The sequence below is a fragment of the Oncorhynchus mykiss genome, chromosome 6 (assembly GCF_057628025.1).
Source record: "Oncorhynchus mykiss isolate SJ-2025 chromosome 6, ASM5762802v1, whole genome shotgun sequence".
Taxonomy (NCBI): Eukaryota; Metazoa; Chordata; class Actinopteri; order Salmoniformes; family Salmonidae; genus Oncorhynchus; species Oncorhynchus mykiss.
The window spans coordinates 62,924,141-62,945,171 of NC_143027.1; the positions used below are offsets into that span (position 1 = coordinate 62,924,141).

Here is a 21,031-nt window from a genome sequence, read left to right on the forward strand (position 1 = left end):
GTGCCCGACCACACAAATGTGCCTTTTCAACATGCAACAATATCAGAGATACTGTATATCCACAGAAGCCTGTGAACTCTACCAGAGCGACCCCGTCTTCCACAGAAAATTCATATTGAACTAGTCCGATATTTAATTGTTACAGATATGGCTGGTATACAAACACGCATTTGATAACGCTAGTACACACTTAAAGAGTGTTTGTTGAGTGTTCTTTGGTAAGGGTAATGGTGTTATGTGGAATCATAATGACTCAACGAACCCTTCAAGCCCTTCAATGGTTATTGTCCTCCATCCACACCTGAGAAGCTGGGACAGTTCTGACTGGTTGTGGTGACTGTGGCCAACTCTCCCATGACTAAACTACTAGACTAAATGGTGTTGTATGAGTGACAGACCCTCACTCCAGGTGGGAGCTGAGGGGTAATGTTTTCCCAGTGGACAGAATAAAGAGAAAGTAGAAAAGAGAGCTTTATATGGAGTTGAGAGGATTGTATGACAGGATGCCAGAGACACCAGCATGCAGAGATCAAGTCACCTAGAGATATGATATAAGATAATACTTTATCATACAGGGCATCAGAAAACTCTAACTAGTGAAAATTAAATAAAAAACTGAAAATATTGCACCTTTTTGACAATTCTTCCATGTGTCCGAACCCCCTGCAACCCCAATCCCCTCCCGTTGAATGTAGTGTTTTATATCACACATACAGTGGGGATAATTGAATTAAGTCACTAATAGAGACAGGGAGTTATCACTATCTCCAAAAGCAGATTATCTGATTTGCTTATATCCCTGGCCTGTGCATAAGGGCTGAACAAACCTTCTGTCATGTATTGTCATGTTGTGTCTTTCTGTCCTTTCCTTTCACCCTGTCTCCCTCTGCTGGTCGTATTAGGTTACCTTTTCTCCCCCGCTTTCCCCCAGCTGTTCCTTGTCTCCTCTTGACTACCTCGTCACCCCTTCTCCCACCTGTTCCCCTTTTCCCTCTGATTAGTCCCCTATATCTCTCTCTGTTTTTGTTCCTGTCCTTGTCGGATTCTTGTTTGTTGTGTTTCATGCCTGAGCCAGACTATCGTCATGTTTGCTGTAACCTTGTCCTGTCCTGTCGGAATCTGCCGGTCTATCTGAGCCTACCTATGTTTGGTTATTAAAGAAGCTCTGTTTAAGTTAGTTCGCTTTTGGGTCCTCATTCACTCACCGTAACAGAAGAATCCGACCAAGAATGGACCCAGCGACTCCGGATCCTCTCCACTCAGCCGTCGAGATCCAGGGAGCGATGCTAGGCAGACACGAGCAGGAATTGTCTGCTGCTCGACATGCCGTTGAGACCCTGGCCACCCAAGTCTCCAACCTCACAGAACAGGTTCACCATCTCCGCCTCGATCCACCGGCCACTTCCAGGGCTTTCGAATCTCCGGAGCCCAGAATCAATAACCCGCCGTGTTACTCTGGGGAGCCCACTGAATGCCGCTCGTTCCTCACCCAGTGTGATATTGTGTTTTCCCTCCAGCCCAACACTTACTCCAGGAGCACTGCTCGTGTCGCCTACGTCATATCTCTCCTTATTGGACGGGCTCGTGAGTGGGGCACGGCAATCTGGGAGGCAAGGGCTGAGTGTACTAACCAGTATCAGGACTTTAAGGAGGAGATGATACGGGTTTTTGATCGATCTGTTTTTGGGGAGGAGGCTTCCAGGGCCCTGTCTTCCCTATGTCAAGGTAATCGATCCATAACAGACTACTCTATTGAGTTTCGCACTCTTGCTGCCTCCAGTGGCTGGAACGAGCCGGCTTTGCTCGTGGAAAGGAGCTCGCGTTCTCCGTTGCCCCCCTCTCCGCATCACTACCATCTTCCTCTGCCGGCTCGGGAGCTGAGCCTATGCAGCTGGGAGGTATCCGCATCTCGACTAAGGAGAGGGAACGGAGAATCACCAACCGCCTCTGTCTCTATTGCGGTTCTGCTGGTCATTTTGTCACTTCATGTCCAGTAAAAGCCAGAGCTCATCAGTAAGCGGAGGGCTACTGGTGAGCGCTACTACTCCTGTCTCTCCTTCAAGATCCTGCACTACCTTGTCGGTCCATCTACGCTGGACCGGTTCGTCAGCTTCCTGCAGTGCCTTAATAGACTCTGGGGCGGAGGGCTGTTTTATGGACGAGACCTGGGCTCGGGAACATGACATTCCTCTCAGACAGTTAAGGGAGTCCACGGCCTTGTTCGCCCTGGATGGTAGTCCTCTCCCCAGGATTCAGCGTGAGACGCTACCTTTAACCCTCACTGTTTCTGGTAATCATAGCGAAACCATTTCTTTTTTGATTTTTCGTTCACCTTTTACACCTGTTGTTTTGGGCCATCCCTGGCTAGTTTGTCATAATCCTTCCATTAATTGGTCTAGTAATTCTATCCTCTCCTGGAACGTCTCTTGTCATGTGAAATGTTTAATGTCTGCTATCCCTCCTCTTTCCTCTGTCTCTTCTTCACAGGAGGAGCCTGGTGATTTGACAGGGGTGCCGGAGGAATATCACGATCTGCGCACGGTGTTCAGTCGGTCCAGGGCCATCTCTCTTCCTCCACACCGGTCGTATGATTGTAGTATTGATCTCCTTCCGGGAACCACTCCCCCCCGGGGTAGACTATACTCTCTGTCGGCTCCCGAACGTAAGGCTCTCGAGGATTATTTGTCTGTAGCTCTTGACGCCGGTACCATAGTCCCCTCCTCCTCTCCCGCCGGAGCGGGGTTTTTTTTTGTCAAGAAGAAGGACGGGTCTCTGCGCCCCTGCATAGATTATCGAGGGCTGAATGACATAACAGTTAAGAATCGTTATCCGCTTCCTCTTATGTCTTCAGCCTTCGAGATCCTGCAGGGAGCCAGGTTTTTCACTAAGTTGGACCTTCGTAACGCTTACCATCTCGTGCGCATCAGGGAGGGGGACGAGTGGAAGACGGTGTTTAACACTCCGTTAGGGCACTTTGAATACCGGGTTCTTCCTTTCGGCCTCGCTAACGCTCCAGCTGTCTTTCAGGCATTAGTCAATGATGTCCTGAGAGACATGCTGAACATCTTTGTTTTCGTTTACCTTGACGATATCCTGATTTTTTCACCGTCACTCCAGATTCATCTTCAGCACGTTCGACGTGTCCTCCAGCGCCTTTTAGAGAATTGTCTTTTTGTGAAGGCTGAGAAGTGCACTTTTCATGCCTCCTCCGTCACATTTCTCGGTTCTGTTATTTCCGCTGAAGGCATTAAGATGGATCCCGCTAAGGTCCAAGCTGTCATTGATTGGCCCGCCCCTAAGTCACGCGTCGAGCTGCAGCGCTTTCTCGGCTTCGCGAACTTCTATCATCGTTTCATCCGTAATTTCGGTCAGGTGGCAGCTCCTCTCACAGCCCTTACTTCTGTCAAGACGTGCTTTAAGTGGTCCGTTTCCGCCCAGGGAGCTTTTGATCTCCTCAAGAATCGTTTTACATCCGCTCCTATCCTTGTTACACCTGACGTCTCTAGACAGTTCGTTGTCGAGGTTGACACGTCAGAGGTGGGCGTGGGAGCCATTCTTTCTCAGCGCTCCCTCTCTGACGACAAGGTCCACCCATGCGCGTATTTTTCTCATCGCCTGTCGCCGTCGGAACGTAACTATGATGTGGGAAACCGCGAACTGCTCGCCATCCGGTTAGCCCTAGGCGAATGGCGACAGTGGTTGGAGGGGGCGACCGTTCCTTTTGTCGTTTGGACTGACCATAGGAACCTTGAGTACATCCGTTCTGCCAAACGACTTAATGCGCGTCAGGCGCGTTGGGCGCTGTTTTTCGCTCGTTTCGAGTTCGTGATTTCTTATCGTCCGGGCTCTAAGAACACCAAGCCTGATGCTTTATCTCGTCTCTTCAGTTCTTCAGTAGCCTCCACTGACCCCGAGGGGATTCTCCCTGAGGGGCGTGTTGTCGGGTTGACTGTCTGGGGAATTGAGAGGCAGGTAAAGCAAGCGCTCACTCACACTCCGTCGCCGCGCGCTTGTCCTAGGAACCTTCTTTTCGTTCCCGTTCCTACTCGTCTGGCCGTTCTTCAGTGGGCTCACTCTGCCAAGTTAGCCGGCCACCCTGGCGTTCGGGGTACGCTTGCTTCCATTCGCCAGCGTTTTTGGTGGCCCACCCGGGAGCATGACACGCGTCGTTTCGTGGCTGCTTGTTCGGTCTGCGCGCAGACTAAGTCCGGTAACTCCCCTCCTGCCGGCCGTCTCAGGCCGCTTCCCATTCCCTCTCGACCGTGGTCTCACATCGCCTTAGATTTTGTCACCGGACTGCCTTCGTCAGCGGGGAAGACTGTTATTCTTACGGTTGTCGATAGGTTCTCTAAGGCGGCTCATTTCATTCCCCTTGCTAAGCTTCCTTCTGCTAAAGAGACGGCACAAATCATCATCGAGAATGTTTTCAGAATTCATGGCCTTCCGTCAGACGTCGTTTCGGACAGAGGTCCGCAATTCACGTCTCAATTTTGGAGGGAGTTTTGCCGTTTGATTGGGGCTTCCGTCAGTCTCTCTTCCGGCTTTCACCCCCAGTCTAACGGTCAAGCAGAACGGGCCAATCAGACTATTGGTCGCATCTTACGCAGTCTTTCTTTTCGCAACCCTGCGTCTTGGTCAGAACAGCTCCCCTGGGCAGAATACGCCCACAACTCGCTTCCTTCGTCTGCGACCGGGCTATCTCCTTTTCAGAGTAGCCTCGGGTACCAGCCTCCGCTGTTCTCATCTCAGTTCGCCGAGTCCAGCGTCCCCTCCGCTCAGGCTTTTGTCCAACGTTGCGAGCGCACCTGGAAGAGGGTCAGGTCTGCACTTTGCCGTTATAGGACGCAGACTGTGAGGGCTGCTAATAAGCGTAGAACTAAGAGTCCTAGATATTGTCGCGGTCAGAGAGTTTGGCTCTCCACTCAGAACCTTCCCCTTAAGACGGCTTCTCGCAAGTTGACCCCGCGGTTCATTGGTCCGTTCCGTATTTCTCGGGTCATTAATCCTGTCGCAGTTCGACTTCTTCTTCCGCGATACCTTCGTCGCGTCCACCCGGTCTTCCATGTCTCCTGTATTAAGCCCGTTCTTCGCGCCCCCGCTCGTCTCCCCCCCCCCCCCCCCATCCTTGTCGAGGGCGCACCCATCTACAGGGTCCGCAGGATCTTGGACATGCGTCCTCGGGGCCGTGGTCACCAGTACCTCGTTGATTGGGAGGGGTACGGTCCTGAGGAGAGGAGTTGGGTTCCCTCTCGGGACGTGCTGGACCGTGCGCTGATCGAGGATTTCCTCCGTTGCCGCCAGGTTTCCTCCTCGAGTGCGCCAGGAGGCGCTCGGTGAGTGGGGGGGTACTGTCATGTATTGTCATGTTGTGTCTTTCTGTCCTTTCCTTTCACCCTGTCTCCCTCTGCTGGTCGTATTAGGTTACCTTTTCTCCCCCGCTTTCCCCCAGCTGTTCCTTGTCTCCTCTTGACTACCTCGTCACCCCTTCTCCCACCTGTTCCCCTTTTCCCTCTGATTAGTCCCCTATATCTCTCTCTGTTTTTGTTCCTGTCCTTGTCGGATTCTTGTTTGTTGTGTTTCATGCCTGAGCCAGACTATCGTCATGTTTGCTGTAACCTTGTCCTGTCCTGTCGGAATCTGCCGGTCTATCTGAGCCTACCTATGTTTGGTTATTAAAGAAGCTCTGTTTAAGTTAGTTCGCTTTTGGGTCCTCATTCACTCACCGTAACACCTTCACTCTGAAAGTTACTGGATTTAAATAGATTACTATTCAGTGTTGCAGACAGCACTGTGTATGTGTGACATGTTTCATCTGTCCTTCTGTGGTTTCTCTGCCTTTGTCATCGATTCGGATTGAGTTTGCAGATTAGGTTATATAACATTACATGATCAAAACATAGATAAGGTAGATAAGCAGCAAAAGAATTACAATCAAATCACGTCAAATAATAACAAGAATTCGCTATTAGTTTTGTCTGTACCTGTCGGAATAATATAATAAGTACTAGCACATCCTATCATTAACAGAATACAAATGATTTTCCCTTCTGACCCTAGATTGGCATATCTCACCCTTTGACTGCACCAAGTGTAATTCTGTCTGACTACTGACATTACAAGCACTATGAGGTTCAGTGTAGCATTTGAGACCCAGTATGACTGCAATGATGCTGTCTCTGTTGGAGGACACCAGCTTTCAGCCGCTTGATTATGTTTGAGAACCTATTTTACATTCAGATGAAGGACATGATTAATTATTGACTCAGGAGACGGCATTTCAGAGTTGTTACTTAGTTCACTGCTTCTTAGTTCCTGTATGTCAACATGCTGCCCAGACAAGGTCTGAAGATAATAAGAAAAGAGGGAAGTTCAAATACGATATTGAAGCCAAATGGCTGAGAAGATCAGGCATGAAATTATGTTTTTGACGGTCTGAATCTCTTGCAGGAAACGTTGTGGTTCTGTTTCAACTGAGCAGCAGCCACTGTGCACAAACTCAACTGCTTCATTCTTCATTCATTTTTCTTCTTGGGTCTGAGAGGCAGTGCTCATTGGCTTTGATGTCAATTGGTAATGCATTCCCGATTTAACAAGGTTCTGGCTGACAGAGTTTGATTGAACAAAAAAGAAAAGGCTTAACTTCCTGAAGTGGATGAGATTATGTTGCAATTGGGACCAATTTGGATAGAGGCACAGAGAGGAAAGGCAACTTAAATGCGACACTTACCTCTAGTCTCTTTCTATGCTGAAGTGAGTAGCATAGCCAATGAGGTTGACTTTTTAGGGAAGATCAAAATACTAATTATTCTGCTGCTGTTGGGAGTGGTTTGATGGTCTCCCTCCCCTTCATCACTATTCCTGATAAGTTGTAGTGATTCAAATGAATAATTCACCTAATTCACATTTTTTAAATGCTCCATCTTACCTCTTCCGGAACATTTTCAATAAATTGATGCAATTTACAGGAACTTCTGGTCAGTTTTTTAACCAATTGTAAATTATATATTTTTCATATTGAGTTCCACATGGAAAGCTTTCAAAAGTTGCATAGTCATTTTATGTAAACATGTTTCTCTGGCTAAAAGCTCTGATGTGTGAGAACCGAGTGATGATGATGATAATGATTTGGACAAACAGACAGGGATGCAGACAGGCAGGCCTGGTTTGGAACTACAGTGGTCTCCAAAATTACTGGCACCCCTGACTGGCAATGCACAAATAATGCTTAAACAAATATAAACAATATAATTATAGAGATAAACTCAAAATACCAACATGTGAGAAATACTGTACTTTATTAATGTTTCAATGGAACCAAACCAGCACATGTGTATAATATGCATGTACACATGAATGTGTGTCTGCATATGTCTTGCATGTTGTAAATATACTATGAGTTCTAGTCTATATCTGTGGAGCCTGTGCCTGTCTCTGAGCAGGAGTGACTGTATTCTGTCTTTGTGGGTGGTTGGTGGGTTAAAGGCACTGGGCCAGGCTTCTTTTCTTCACAGTTCCCTCAGTGGCTAAGTGCCTTTCCACGTTCTAACATGATGGGGCATTACGATGGTCTAAATGAGAGGGGAGAGGTACTACATGTCTGTCACACCTGTTTTAGGCAGCAGCCCGCAATGGCCTTCTCTCTTGTCCTCACCCAGCCTTATTTACAGGAGAGGCAGCTGGACCATGGGCAGAGGGGGTAGCGGGGGAGTTCTCTCCGTCTCTGTCTCTCTCTGTCTCTCTCTCTCGTTGTTCCATACTCATTTTCTGTCATATATTATATATTGCTCTCTCCTTCGCTTGATATACAACATTCAATTTCTTGCTCGTGACAGTTTTCTTGATCGTCTCTCTCCCTGTCTCTGACACACGCAGGGTCATCACCCAGGGAACAGTGGGTACGTTGATGGTGGGTATTATGTTGGGTATTATGTTGGCTAAACACCCCAGAGCATGTCACACAGTTCCCCTGACATGAATCCATGTGAAAACATGTAGATATTTGTAACGGTCGTCGTATGAAGAAGGTGTGGACCAAAGCGCAGCGTGGTAAGTGTTCATGTTATTTTTATTTAAACTGAACACAAAACAAACTAACAAAGAGAATGACTGAAAACGAAACAGTCCTGTCAGGTGCAGAAACAGAAAACAACTACCCACAAAACACAGGTGGGAAAAGGATACCTAAGTATGGTTCTCAATCAGAGACAACGATAGACAGCTACCTCTGATTGAGAACCACACCCGGCCAAACACACAGAAATAGAAAACATAGAACACACAACATAGAATGCCCACCCCAACTCACGCCCTGACCAAACCAAAATAGAGACCTGAAAGGATCTCTAAGGTCAGGACGTGAAAATATTAAGATGGCTGGAGCCAGGTCTGGTCTATAACGACATGGGTGACATGTAGACCTCAGTAGGGCATATAGGGCTCTTGGATGTGAGAAATATGCTCTTGATTTAATTATAATGGATTGCATAAACAGTATAGTGCACAGTGACTAAACACTTTGGTCACACAACCATCAGTGTCATGCTACTCTCTGAAACTAAGGAGGGTTCTGGGGAGAGTCCTCTTCAGACAGACAACTCTCCCAACAAATTGTGAGGTTTGCTAAGGCAGGGCTTAAAATGTGGGTGGGAGTTGTTCTCATGTTTAGCTAGGGCAACAAGCAGATATGGCAGTGACGTCACCGGTGTGGCGCATCCCATTTCCAACTTGTCCTCCATGTCACAACTCGCGCCGGAACTTCTACAGACGCGTATGCAGGAAAATTGGTACATTGTGGGATGCAACCCATCTGTCTAGAGAGACTATTGTCATGCTACACATTGAAATGTTTTTACATCTGAAAGTCTGCTGAGATTTGTCTGACTTCACTCCCACACAACAATTTGTCTGTTACTTAATCAAAGAAGAAAGTGAGTCAGATGAGTCTCATACAGTGAAAGCTGTAAAAGTTCAGAGCAGACCAGTACGTATATTCACCAAAGGTTGGGACAGATATTCACAGTGACAATTCTCTCTCCTCTTAGCCCAGTGTACAGATGGAGGGGTGTGAAGAGGATCCCCACAAGCGCTGTGTGTGTGTCTCAGTCGGAGCCTAGTAAAACTGAGGTGTTCTCTGGACAACAGGAGGACTCCAGAGCATCTTATCATAACAGAGTTTTTCTCCTCTTAGCCTGTTTCCATTCATTGTTTCACTGCGCATAGCTTAATTAGCAGTTGTTACAATAACACATGCACTGCACAGTGTGCATTAGCATAGCTATGGTACTTCTATGAAGTGAATGTGAGGACGGCTATTGTGATGATTTTAGCCCTTTGCTGCCCTACTCCTCACTCAGTTATACCTGTTTGCTAGGTGCAATTCCATGACAGGTTGGACCAAAGATATTTATGATGTTTTGGATCTTCCTGAAATAAAACCATATGAAGGCCCTTTGGGGAAGGAGGTTTTGAATACCTTTTGAAGTCTAAATCCAAAATTATTAATGAGAAATAATTGATTAAAATGGGGAAATTTGTGACTCTACAATGATGAGTCTGTAGATGCTATAAAGTCAGTCTTGGTGTCATTTGAAATATGAGTAGTGTTTAGATTAAGAATAGCTAAATGTCTTGACATTCATTTATCCAAAACATTATAGATGTATCTATGTAAATGAAAATTCAACATACAATATATATACAAAAGTATGGGGACACCCCTTCGAATTGATGGATTCGGATATTTCAGCCACACCCGTTGCTGACAGGAGTATAAAATCGAGCACACATCCATGCAATCTCCATAGACAAATATTGGCAGTAGAATGGCTTTAATGAAAAGTTCAGTGACTTTCAACGTGGCACTGTCGTAGGATGCCACCTTTCCAACAGCTAGACCTTCCCCTGTAAGTGCTGTTATTGTGAAGTGGGAGCAACAACGGCTCAGCCGCGAAGTGGTATGCCACACAAGCTCACAGAATGGGACCACCGAGTGCTGAATCGTATAGCGCGTAAAAATCGTCTGTCCTCAGTTGTAACACTCTCTACCGAGTTCCAAACTGCCTCTGGAAGCAACTTCAGCACAATAACGGTTTGTCGGGAGCTTCATGAAATGGGTTTCCATGGCCAAGCAGCCACACACAAGCCTAAGATCACCATGGACTCTGGAGCAGTGGAAACATGTTCTCTGGAGAACTGAATCCCGCTCCCCCATCTGGCAGTCTGACAGACGAATCTGGATTTGGCGGATTCCAGGAGAACGCTACCTGCCCCAATGCAGTGTAAACTGTAAAGTTTGGTGGAGGAGGAATAATGGTCTGGGACTGTTTTTCATGGTTCGGGCTAGGCCCCTTAGTTCTAGTGAAGGGAAATCTTAACGCTCACGCATACAATGTTATTCTAGATGATTCTGTGCTTGCAACTTTGTGGCAGCAGATTTGGGGAAGGCCCTTTCCTGTTTCTGCATGACAATGATCCGGTTCACAAAGTGAGGTCCATAAAGAAATGGTTTGTTGAGATCCGGTTGGAAGAACTTGACTGGCCTGCACAGAGCCCTGACCTCAACCCCATCAAACACCGACTGCGAGCCAGGCTTAATCCCCCAGCATCAGTGCCTGACCTTACTAATGCTCTTGTGGCTGAATGGAAGCAAGTCCCTGCAGCAATGTTCCAATATCTAGTGGAAAGCCTTCCCAGAAGAGTGGAGGCTGTTATAACAGCAAAGGGGGACCAACTCAACATTAATGCCCATGATTTTGGAATGAAATGTTTGAGCAGGTGTCCACATGTAGTGTATATACATCCAAAGACCCATCTATTCTGAACTATAGATTCAGAGTTATATTTGGATGGTGTATGAGGGCGGCAGCAGGTCTCCACAGTGAAGTCAGTCTGGCATCACAACCACGTGCCACCCTCTGGGTGGCCAGGTGCAGTGCTCTAGCTCTGGCCCCTTCCCCTGATAAACACATTCCTGCCAGGTATGTACTCTCTGAAGCACCACTTGTCTTGCCGTGTAAGTACTAATCAAGCAGCCGGAGTCTGAGAGCAACAGATGAAGATTGATGTCATTAGTTACTGAGGGGACACTCATTGGATCAGCTTGACACACTGCCACTCATTGGATCAGCTTGACACACTGCCACTCATTGATATAAACTGTGATCGGGAGGATTATGACCTTTTGTTAGTGTTCGCATAACTTCCTCATCATGTTCCCATGAGCTGACAGCTTGACAGGCCCAAGAGTGATTGGGACACATGTGACTTGGAACTCACCACTAGTGAAATAATAGACCACTTCCTCTTTGACTAAACCACTTCTTATACTTGTGTTGCTGATGCATGTCACTTGGGGACAGAGTTCATGCTGACCCCCAGCAACAGCTCTGGCACACGCCTTCGTAATGGAATCCAGTGGTAAATCCTGACATCACTGACAGCAAGACCCATGACGCACAAGCCCCCACAAAGACAACTTCAACAACCAACCCAGACTGAATAACATGACACTCATTAGGTAGACATACTGTATGTGGTTGTATATTTTAGCAGCATCAATGAGACAACCGGAGCGATATGATAAAGACTCTTGACCACAATCTCTGGTCGGTGAGACAGTACTGTCTTGAACGCTTTCATAACACAACTCACCATCTTTCACATTATTTTAGTTGAGCAGCACATGGAATCTGGGATTAGATAGGTCTAATGATGATATATGCCCATATGTTAGCATCAGTCACATAGTTTCCTAACAATTCAGGGCTGTGAACCTTACTGATGGACATACAGTAAGTAGATGAGCTATATATGGGAAATCCAGGTTGTTCGGAGTCAAGCTATGTGACTGATGTAACAGCAGCTTTTTATGTACACGTCAGCCTTTCTGGAGTTAATATATCATCCCTTCTGCTTGATGCACTGCCACAAACTGGGAGGTTTTCCAATGTGTCAATGTCAGGGAGTTAAATGTCCCCCTCGTGTCCCTTCATCTAGCTAGTGCAGTTAACTGTAACATTTAGATTTTTTTAGAGTTGGAAAAACCCAACTACAACAACAAATAGGTCACACAATATTTTTGTTATATTTGCATATCAATTTTATTATATAGTTTTACTATATTGGGTTGTGTACATTATATGTACATTCACAAAAAGTGAGAGAATTCCAGGACTTGTATGAAGCGTATCCATCAATCTCCGGCGTCATGGAGGATAAGGTCCCTATCCTGATCCCGAGGCCTGTCCTCCTCCTCCTTCCCCACAGGACTCAGGAGGACACTCCCACATGAAGGTCAAGGGACAGTCTTTCATCTGGTAGCTGTAGACGGTGTCGAAAATACCAATCTGCTCCTCTGTGAAAGTGTTTCTCCAGTCACCGATTATACCTGTAAACAGAACAAGGCCTCCATTATTATGGCCAATCTCTCCACAGCACTGTAATTTTTATTAGGATTCCCATTAGCTAACGCCATAACGCTAGCTAATCTTCCTGGGGTCCAACACCAATTAACAAGACATTGCAAACAACCACAATCAAGACTTCAAACATTCAACAAGTAGACAATACAGATAATTAAAATACCTGACAGGAAACACATTTAACATTCAGTTGATACTTTCTATTTGCTGTCCAGTCATATGGACTATCGCATTAGATGTTCTTTAATTTTTTTCTTGAAGGTGGATTTACTTTTTGCCTGAGAAATATGGATTGGTAAAAAGTTTCATTCAGCTATAGCTCTATATAAAACTGTAGATTTAACGCGATTCGTCCTTGGGTTGATTTGTTTTAGCTGCGCTGAATTTGTCTGTCTTGTTTGGTGGTTGTGTGTGTTGCTAGTATGTACTAATATGACAGAAAAGTACTGTGTTTTTATTTTTTTTTAAATATAACATTCCTAAAGAAAATCAGAAGACTAGATAGTAATTTGTTTTTAACGTGAAGCCATGAGAGATTCTGATGCATTTTAATAATATTCATTCGGTTGGAGCAATGAAGAGAATCTGGCAACCCTGTTTTGAGCCATTTGGAACTGTTTTATATCTTTCTTTGCTGCAGGGGACCACACAACTGGACATTACTCTAAGTGTGATAGGACCAGGGATTGACCACACAACTGGACATTACTCTAAGTGTGATAGGACCAGGGATTGACCACACAACTGGACATTACTCTAAGTGTGATAGGACCAGGGATTGACCACACAACTGGACATTACTCTAAGTGTGATAGGACCAGGGATTGACCACACAACTGGACATTACTCTAAGTGTGATAGGACCAGGGATTGACCACACAACTGGACATTACTCTAAGTGTGATAGGACCAGGGATTGACCATACAACTGGACATTACTCTAAGTGTGATAGGACCAGGGATTGACCACACAACTGGACATTACTCTAAGTGTGATAGGACCAGGGATTGATGACCTGATTCAGAGCACTAGATGTTACATACTCTGAACATTTTCTTGTAACAGAAATTCCCTTACCCATCTTAATAACAATATTATCTATGTGTTCTGACCAAGATAAAGCTGTGCCCAACATCACGCCTAGTAGTTTTGTTTTTTTCACTTGCTCTACATGTATTCTATTCATCGACAAATTCAATTGGGGGTCATCAACAAGCATATATCTTGAACCAAATACAATACATTTAGATTTAGAAATGTTCAACACCAATTTGTTCATGTCAACCCACTCAGACACCATTCTTAGTTCACCGCTCAGTACATCTGTTAGCTCATTACATTCTGATGCTGCAATACACATTGTAGAGTCATCAACATACATGATCACTCTTGCTTTGTTCATTACTGAAGGTAAATCATTAGTAAAGATAGAGTAGAGCAGTGGGCCTAGGCAGCTTCCTTAAGGAACACCACAATGTATATCTTTACTATTTGAAAAGCTACCATTAAAGAACACGTTTTCATTCTCCTGGATAGATAGCTCCTTAAAACCATAACATTTGAGTTTTCCTAGTAACAGTTCATGATCAATTACTCCAAAAGCAGCACTGAAATCCAGCAACACTGCACCAACTAACTTCCTATCACCTATACTCTTTAACCAATCTGTCATTTGTGCTAAGGCCGTACTCGTAGAATGCCCTTTGTATGCATGCTGGAAACCCGTTATCAGATATTTACATGAGAAATAATCCTTGATTTGTACAGATACAATTTTTTGCAATAATTTACTTAACACAGACAGCAAGCTTATAGGACAACTTTTAGGACCAGTGAATGCAGATTTTTTATCCTTAGGTAGTGGAATAACCTTTGACTCTTTCCAGACTTCTGGGCACACCCCATACATCAAGCACTTATTAAAAATATGAGAGATCTTATCTGTACCATGTGACTTGTCATCCAAAAGAGACAACAGCATCTTTTCTACCTCTTCTCTTTCTACTTGATGAAATTTGAACCCGCATTGCCTCTCCTTCATGATACAATATTTTATAAGGGTATATGACATGGAGCCATCCGTTGGAATCATAGCATTCCTCAACTTGTCCACTTTGCCTGCAGAATATGAATTAATGTAGTTTGCGATGTCATGTGGTTTTGTAATAAATATACCCTCTGATTCAACAAAAGAGGCAGACATGTTTGAATTCCTACCCATAATAGTGTTCAACGTTCTCCACAGCTTTTTCCCATCACCCTTCATCAATGTTGTGCTGATAGAATCCCTTCTTGTTTCCTTTGTTTAGCCTGGTCACTACATTTCTTAATGTACATTTCTTTTTTTGCTTTTTGGCATCACAACGTTGAATCATTACATTTCTATGCTCATCATCAATCCATGGGGCACCATTTGACCTCGCAGTGCATTTTCTTAAAGGGACGTGCTTATCAGCTGTACTGATAAATAATTTCATAAACAAACTTAGTGACATTTCAGGATCATCCTTACTACACACTTCTAACCATACTGTGAGTGCAGGGGAGGTCTATGTTACTGTTCTATCCTTCTGACACTGACTGACACACAACTCTAGTCAGGATTGTTCTCCTGTTGAACAAGGGAGCCTCACCTTTCCTCATGAATTTGCTTTAGCTGTGGTCCATGATCTCCTTTGGGATCTGAGTGTAGTTCACCATGGCGTTATCGCTCATGCTGCTGAAGCTGCAGTGTCTCAGGGAGTTGGTTAACTCCTCGCCCACCAGGGGGCACTGCAGGAAAGAGCTGATCCTCTCCATCGAGCCTTGCAGGTCCTGAGGAAAGTCAATGCTCTTATTATAGATATGGACAAAGAGGGTGGTTTTCACAAAAGGCTGAATTGATCCTCTATTTCTAGTCTATCAACAACATTTATGCCATACTAAGACCAAACGCTCATTAGGTTGGATACAGTTTGTTGGTGGAACTCCAAGATGGCATAGCAATGCAGACGTTGTTTGTCATTCTCCTGTGTACATATTTTATTTTTTCGTCTTTTTTGTATATATTTGAAAATATTTTCAATGTATCTTTCCATTTTTTAAAATTAAATTTATCTTCCGGCAACCTGCCTCACCCAATGTGATACAGATCTGCTATTTTTAGAACCTCAATCAGCAGCTAAACAGCTAATTAGCAATTTAGTCATTGTTAGCTACTGCAAGCGGCCTTTACTTTTAGCACAGACACCAGACTCTGGTGCCACACAGCTGATGCCACACAGCTGATGCTTCCTGGACTCTTCACTAACACGACTAGAATTCACTACACTACCGGATTCCAGCCATTAGCTCTCGACCTTTGCATCGGATCATCGCTGCTATCTAGCTGCTACCGAGTGGCTATAGTGGCTAACGCCCTTGTCCCGAAGCTAGCATCAGTTAGCCGAGAGCAAGGCGCATCTTCTGGCTAGCAAACGAAATGACTCCAGTGAGAATACCTATTTGCCAACTGGCCTGGACTCTTTGTCAACATGGAACCCCGCCGTTCCATCATGACTGGTCTACCGACGTAATTCCATCCATTTTGTTTATCTGTCAGCCCCAGACTCGAACTCAGGACCTGTGTCTAGTTAACTGACCCTCTCTGCCCATTCATCGCCCTTTTACCTGTTGTTGTTGTCTTACCCGTTGTTGTCTTTGCTAGCTCTCCCAATAAACACCTGTGATTGCTTTATGCCTCGCTTTATGTCTCTTTCTAATGTCAATATGCCTTGTATACTGTTTAGGATATTCTTCATTGTTTTAGTTCACTGCGAAGCCCCAAGTCCCACTCAACATGCCTCAGATAACTGTTTTGTCCCACCACCCACACATGCGGTGACCTCACCCAGCATAACTAGTGCGTCCAGAGATGCAACCTCTCTTATTGTCACTCAATGCCTAGGTTTATCTCCACTGTACCCTCACCCTACCATACCAGTCTGTACATTATGCCCTGAATCTATCCTACCATGCCCAGAAATCTGCTCCTTTTATTCTCTGTCCCCAACGCACCAGACGACCAGTTTTGATAGCCTTTAGCCGTATCCTAATCCTCCTTTGTTCCTCGGGTGATGTGGAGGTTAACCCAGGCTCTGCGTGTCCCCATGCGCTCTCATTTGTTGACTTCAGTAACCTGCAAAAGCCTTTGTTTCAAGCATGTTAACATCAGAAGCCTCCCCCTAAGTTTGTTTTACTCACTGCTTTAGCACACTCGGCCAACCCTGATGTTCTTGCCGTGTCTGAATCCTGGTTTAGGATAGCCACCAACAATTCTGAGATTTCCATCCCCAACTACTAAATTTTCCGTCAAGATAGAACTAGAACTGCCGTCAAGATAGAACTGCCAAATAATAATTATTTCCTCAATAATAATAATCGTGAATTTCAAGAAGGATTTCTCTACGGCTGGCCATGCTTTCCTCCTGGCTACCCCAGCCCCGGCCAACAGCTCCACACCCCCCGCAGCTACTTGCCCAAACCTCCGCAATTTCTCCTTCACCCAAATAGCAGATGTTCTGAAAGAGCTGCAAAACCTGGAGTTGTAAATGAGAACTTGTTCTCAACTGGCCTACCTGGATAAATAAAGGTGAAGTAAAAAAAATAAAAAAATCTGTGAATCTCTACAAAGCATTTATTTTTCCTAAAGCTATGTTCACGTAGTATTTCATAATGTCACTTAAAATAGCATCTCACAAAGGTCTATTTATAATCTATGACTAATATTTTCATGTCTGAAGGATAGCCTATTTCTGTAGTTACACAACCTCAGAGACTCATGAGACTGTAATACAAGTGTTGTGTTCTGATGCGCTTAAATGGACACGTCTACAATATGGTTACGGGTGACTCAACTGCAATGACGAAGAGAGAATGTAATGGGATGTTTGCAATTGATGACAACAACAATACATAGCAGACAGTGATAGACAAGAGTTATCCTACCAGCCACATCTCCTCATAAGAGATATAAAGAACATTTGCCAAGACTCCTGCTTGACTCGTCCAGCCTTTCACATGATCGAACCAGGACCCATAACTCACTGTAAAAAGGGTAAATGTTGGATTAGATCTGACTGTTAACAGTAGGATTAAATCCCAGAAATGCTCAAGGTACAAATCATTAGTGTCAACTCACCTGATCCCTCCAGAAAACTATCCAGAAACTCATCAAATGAATTGGGTTCTGGGAGGAACTTGGCCATTTTATGGAAGTGGTAATATGACACAGCAACATCTTTGGGGTTTCTGGTGACATAGATAACCTGAGAGATGGGGTGGAGATAGTGTCACTAACTACCAATATATTTTTTCCATAGAGTTGCTTTACAAAAGAGGAAATGTCTCACAGCTTTGAGAATAGTCTCTTCAATCCTACCTTAGCTTTGGAACCCTGAAGCGCAGAAGACAGCAGGTTGTAGGGCAGGTGAGTGGTGATGATTCGGTCCCCCTGGGTGGCCTCCAGCACCTTTGCACTGCCATGCTGTTCCAGCCAGGGGGCTCGTGCCCAGTTGGGCACAGTTTTGGAGAGTTGTGGGTCCCCTCTGTTTTTCACAAGAGTGACAATCTCCTGCATCCAGGTAGTCCCTTTAACCAGAGATCACAGAGGGAAAGAAAGAAGAGTTAAAGGGAGAGAACTGTACACCTAATACCTCTGTCTTCATTGAATCCCTGCCTAAACCACTACTTCCATAAAGAAAGATGGTCTCAGAGAAGTGGATCTTGAAAGCAATTAATCATTGACAAGTTAAACCAACAGTAACAATACAATAACCTACTGGAGTCTGTGCATGTACAGTTATTAAAACCCTGACCGTTTGCTTCAACTGCAAAGTGTGTGAAAGAAGGAAAAGTCCTGCAGTTGGCTAGTGTTGCAGCATGTCTAATGTGTTGTGACACCGAGCAGGGGTGTGACAGAGCTGTCCTGTCTCACCTGATTTGGGGTAGGTGGCGATGACAGTGTCCCTGTCCTGAAACTGGAAGTGGAGGGCATAGTTCAGGGAGTCCTGGGTGTGAATGTGCCCAGGGAATGAGATGTGATGGAAGGTCTCTGTCACGTCCAGCCTGGCCATGTCTGTCTGCTTGTCTACCTAACTGCCTGTCTCTCTGTCTGTTTTTCTGACTGACTATCTGTGAGGAGGGAAGTATGAGATGATCTGGCTTCCTACAGACCTTAAATAGCCAAGCAGTATGTCATGACGTTGGCCTGTGGGTAACACCAGCCTTAGTAAAGTTGAACATTTATTTTGAGGCCTTTAACTCTACAGCTAAAGCACTCACCAGTTCTCTTCTCAGAAGTCCATAGGTCATCCCTGTAGACTGCCCAAAACTAGTGCCTTACAGCTGTAGACTTATCATATACAGTGGGGCAAAAAAGTATTTCGTCAGCCACCAATTGTGCAAGTTCTCCCACTTAAAAAGATGAGAGGCCTGTAATTCTCATCATAGGTACACTTCATCTATGACAGACAAAATGAGAAAAAAAATCCAGAAAATCACATTGTAGGATTTTTAATGAATTTATATGCAAATTATGGTGGAAAACAAGTATTTGGTCAATAACAAAAGTTTATCTCAATACTTTGTTATATACCCTTTGTTGGCAATGACAGAGGTCAAATGTTTTCTGTAAGTCTTCACAAGGTTTTCACACACTGTTGCTGGTATTTTGGCCCATTCCTCCATGCAGATCTCCTCTAGAGCAGTGATGTTTTGGGGCTGTTGCTGGGCAACACAGACTTTCAACTCCCTCCAAAGATTTTTTATGGGTTTGAGATCTGGAGACTGGCTAGGCCACTCCAGGACCTTGAAATGCTTCTTATTGTCATGCTGAAAGGCCCAGCCACATTTCATCTTCAGCACTTTTGAAATGTACAGCGACAGAATTCAGAACATGGGCCGTTCTTAGTGTTCTCCCTGTACACAAAGTCAGAACCGTAGGCCAAATAAAGGGGGCATATAAGCAGACAATGAAAGCTCTTACAATATTCTATGATTACATTTCTCTAAAACAGATTATAGGCTACATGTGCACCACCAAGTCAGAACACTTGGTGAAATTACAAATGGAAAATATGCCAAATTATTAGGGTGAGGCACATGGGCTACTAACAGTTTAATACACAACATACACTTATATTACTTTATTAGCTACAGTATACATATCCCAAATTACAGCATCCAACTATGATATACATAATACACGTATTATGTAAAGTGCACACTTTATCATCAAGTTTGTAAATATCAACATCAATAACGACATAATTCAACAAGAAGCCATTTGACAGGAAGAACATGATTATTTACCTCTTAATGGAAAAAGAAGCCTTATCATATAAGATAAAAAAAGAGCCTATAGACTGACTACAAGGGTTATGTACTAGCGTTCAGATATCCCACTGCTATATTGATATACAGAGACCAGATTCACTGCCTGTCATTTGAGAAAAGGATTAACGCTGAAAGCCAAATCATTTGATTTATTGAAAATGACAATTCAAAGCAGAACACATACAATTTGAGTTGTGTACATTGCACCTAGTTAATTATCTAGGAGCTGTATGAATTAATTATCTTTCTCATCAAAGGTTAGAGAGCTACCATGAAGCAGAAGCTGTGCAGAGACAGCATAGCAAAGCAAAGTCTGGTTAAATTGTGGCCTAAGAGGGATAAAAGCAAGAATGACAAGAATGTTCCTCTATATTTATAATTTTCACTGAGGGTGCAGAGTTTAACCTTGTGTGAATTGAAGAATTGTGTGTATACTCATGAGCATAAAAAAAGTTTACATTTTTACTATGTTAATTTTGTATATTTTTTCTTCATATTTGTAATTTAGCAGATGCTCTTATCCAGAGCAATTAGGGAAAAGTGCCTTGCTAAACTACACATTGACAAATGTTTCACCTAGTTGGCTCAGGGATTCAAACCAGCAACCTTTCGTTTACTGGCCCAACACTCTTAACCACTAAGCTACCTGTTGCCCTGCATTGTAGAAATTCATACTGAGAGAGACTTTGTCATTTCTTCAAACTATCATCTTTATTTAACATTGATTAATTATTGCAGTAATGAGACTAGTCAACCCAGCAGTCTTGACTTTTCGGCCCAGTAGCCTAGCCTTTACAGACAATGCAGTTTCTATATAGTTGTTACTAAAGATGCTTCACTGCCTCTGGTGTTGTTTCTCAGATGCACGAATGAATAGACACAATAAGGGTTTTGTTCTATACAATAGAATAGAATAAAACTTTATTGTCCATCCAGGATGGACATTTTTCTTTGGCATCACCTTCATTAAAATAATCACATACACTCTCACACATTTAAACCAGTCAGTCCATCATCGGGAGATTGGGAGATTAGGAACCTATCTGGGCTAAAGTGTCTAACCACTAGGCAACGGGGCGGCAGGTAGCCTAGTGGTTAGAGTGTTGGGCCAGTAACTGAATGGTTGCTGGATTGAATCCCTGAGCTGACAAGGTAAAAAACTGTCGTTCTGCCCCTGAGCCAGGCAGTTAACCCACCGTTAATGTTGTTGGATGGCAGCCCCCTGCACCTCTCTGATTCAGAGGGGTTGGGTTAAATG

At 44.3% G+C, this 21,031-nt stretch overlaps 1 protein-coding gene across 2 annotated transcripts; it reads right to left on the reverse strand.

The window, feature by feature from the left end:
- Nucleotides 1-12,073: 12,073 nt before the first annotated feature.
- LOC110526310 (sulfotransferase 2B1) lies at nucleotides 12,074-18,661 on the reverse strand. Of its 2 annotated transcripts, none has more exons than XR_016496795.1 (6): nucleotides 18,374-18,646; nucleotides 17,819-18,027; nucleotides 17,579-17,705; nucleotides 16,412-17,483; nucleotides 15,054-15,234; nucleotides 12,074-12,385 (listed from the first exon to the last, which is right to left on the reverse strand). XR_016496795.1 is itself a non-coding variant. In XM_036980654.2 (6 exons), exons 1-5 carry the CDS (start codon nucleotides 18,510-18,512, stop codon nucleotides 15,073-15,075), a joined length of 735 nt encoding a protein of 244 aa, XP_036836549.1. In that variant the 5' UTR covers nucleotides 18,513-18,661; the 3' UTR covers nucleotides 12,074-12,385; nucleotides 15,054-15,072. The 2 variants fall into 2 exon arrangements, 1 of the variants encoding a protein (XP_036836549.1); XM_036980654.2 differs by having other exon boundaries at nucleotides 17,386-17,483; nucleotides 18,374-18,661.
- Between the last annotated feature and the right edge of the window lie 2,370 nt (nucleotides 18,662-21,031).

Excerpts from the sequence above, each read along its gene's own strand:
- LOC110526310 (XM_036980654.2), bottom strand. The coding sequence starts at position 18,512 with ATGGCCAGGCTGGACGTGACAGAGACCTTCCATCACATCTCATTCCCT. Across the intron at positions 17,706-17,818 it reads TTCAGGGTTCCAAAGCTAAG|GTTATCTATGTCACCAGAAA; the intron begins GTAGGATTGAAG and ends CCCATCTCTCAG. Across the intron at positions 17,484-17,578 it reads TAGTTTTCTGGAGGGATCAG|TGAGTTATGGGTCCTGGTTC; the intron begins GTGAGTTGACAC and ends CCCTTTTTACAG.